We start from the raw sequence: 2,403 nt of genomic DNA on the forward strand, positions 1-2,403 counted from the left end.
TGCGGTGGCAGATCTACATGGGCGCTTGTGGGTGCAGGCTTAAGCATCCATTAACTTTGACCAGATTTAGTAAATTTACCTAGACAATTATAAAAATATTTAAATAAATATTGAGTGAGCACCCACGATTAAGTTTTTTTTCCTTTCTATCGGAATTTATATTGTCAAGCACCCATAATTTTAAAATTCCTGATTCGCTATTGTACCTAGAATTTCTCTCCATGAATACCACCACGATTTTGCTCCTAAAAATCGTGGTTCCTCACAAATAGGTAAAACTTTTGGGTAGTTGTTTCTTACTTCTCTATCATTCTTCTTTTTCTCAATACTCTCCATTCAATTTTCGCAATTGTTAGGGTTTTTAGAAAAAAGTTCAATTTTCGATTTTAATGCAAAAACACCAAAAGATGTCAAGTAACTCAAGCCCACTAGAAATAGACACTTCATTTTCACATTCCAACTTCTTCTTTCTCCAAGATCAATCACCAATTTTACAATGGGATGATGATCTTTTCTTCAATGATCCATGGTTTGATGATGATCAATCACCAATTATACCATGTAACTCAGAGAAAGATGAAAATCATCAAGTATTTGAAGAATCCTCAGACAATACAATCATGTCAAAAGGAAGTAGCCATGGTCAAGAATTAGAAGAGGTAACATCCCAAGAAGAAAAAGAAAAAGAAGAAGAAGAAAAACACTATATAGGAGTTAGAAAAAGGCCATGGGGTAAATATGCAGCAGAAATAAGAGATTCAACAAGAAATGGAATTAGGGTTTGGTTAGGGACATTTGATACAGCTGAAGAAGCTGCTTTAGCTTATGATCAAGCTGCATTATCGATGAGAGGTCCTTGGTCTCTTCTTAATTTTCCATTGGAGAAAGTCAAGAAATCACTTGAAAAAATTGAGTATTCTTGTAAAGATGGATTGTCTCCTGCTGCTGTTCTAAAAGCTACTCATAAAACAAGGAGAGTGAAGCATAAAAGAAGTAGTAGAAAGAAAAAGAATAAAGAAACTCATAATGTTATTGTTTTTGAGGACTTGGGTGCTGAGTTATTAGAAGAGCTTTTAATGACTTCATCACAACATTCGTGTCGAAGGGACTGAGTTCAGTTTTCTTGAAAGAGAATAAAATTTATCTCCCCGTCGCTTTAGTTACGTTTATTGATGAGTTATTACTCGCTATCTGATTGAAAAAGATGATTCAAAAAATTCCGTCCATTAAAAAAACAGTGGAAGGAAGACAATCAGAATCTCACGATCTACGAGTTTGTAAAACTTGCTTTTTTTTTTAATTTTGTTTTGTTTTTGAATTCTTGGTTTTTTGAGGAATTGGGAGTTTAGTTTTAAGAACTTTTGATGGATACAATCTCAGATATAATGATTCGACTTGTTTGTGCATACAAATTTGCCTTTTTTATTTAATTTTTCACTTTGAGTGCTGGTATTATAAATAAACATGATGCTTACCAGGCGATTCCTCTTCTTCTTTTGGAAATTTCGATAGTTTTAAATAATAAAAAAGTACGCCATCTTTTAAAAATTAACAATCAATTTTTTCTATAAATATTAAATACTTGCTTAGACTTTAACTTTTGCATTGATTGATATTATATTTGTGATTTAAACTTATCATGGCATTAATCTAGCTAATTATAATTAAAAGCATATCATTATGAATAAAAAATAATAGAGGCCCTACAAAATGAAACAATATTAGGAGTACTATTGTCCCTTTCCTTTTCAATTTTGCTTCCCATTTGAGTAGATTAGTTGTCAATTGTCCCATAGGAAAAAGTCACAAAATCTTGAATTTATAGTGCATATTATATATCGAAGATGACTTCCATCATGACGAAGAAAAAAAGGAAAAATTAAATGACCTTTTGCACTAATCCCATTTTACTGTGTATTATATTTTATCGCAGGGAGCTCTTATGTTGTTCTTGGGAAATCTTTTATAGATGTTTGATTAGATATGGTTCTAGAAAAAAGATTTTAAGTGAATTTCAAAAGTATTTTTGGATGTATGGGCATAACAGGATAGATAATATTAGGAATGAATATATTAGGGATAAAGTGGGAGTGGCCCTCCGTGGAGAACAAGATGCGGGAAGTGAGAGTGAGATAGTATGAGCATGTGAAGAGGAGGTGCATAGATGCCCCGACGAGGAGGTGTGAAAGGTTGGCCGTAGTGGGGCCGATGAGAGGTAGAGGTAGGCCTAAGAAGTATTGAGAAGAGGTTATTAGACAGGACATGGCGCAGCTTAAGCTTACTGAGGACATGACCCATGATAGGAGGATATGGAGGCTGAAAATTAGGGTATAAGGTTAGTCCGGAGGCAAGCATGTCTCATTTTCATGCCGGTATCATTAGTTTTAGTTTCGCATTTTCGTA

At 33.7% G+C, this 2,403-nt stretch overlaps 1 protein-coding gene across 1 annotated transcript; it reads left to right on the forward strand.

Annotated features, from left to right (window-relative positions):
• The first annotated feature begins 407 nt into the window (after positions 1-407).
• Positions 408-1,112, forward strand: LOC107832284 (ethylene-responsive transcription factor 1B-like). The gene has a single exon (NM_001326275.1). It carries the CDS (start codon positions 408-410, stop codon positions 1,110-1,112), a length of 705 nt encoding a protein of 234 aa, NP_001313204.1.
• The last annotated feature ends 1,291 nt before the right edge of the window (positions 1,113-2,403 follow it).

Source organism: Nicotiana tabacum, chromosome 13, assembly GCF_000715075.1.
Source record: "Nicotiana tabacum cultivar K326 chromosome 13, ASM71507v2, whole genome shotgun sequence".
In the NCBI taxonomy this organism is placed as follows: domain Eukaryota; kingdom Viridiplantae; phylum Streptophyta; class Magnoliopsida; order Solanales; family Solanaceae; genus Nicotiana; species Nicotiana tabacum.

Bases quoted from the DNA above. Each gene is read 5' to 3' on its own strand.
- LOC107832284 (NM_001326275.1), top strand. From the start codon at position 408: ATGTCAAGTAACTCAAGCCCACTAGAAATAGACACTTCATTTTCACAT.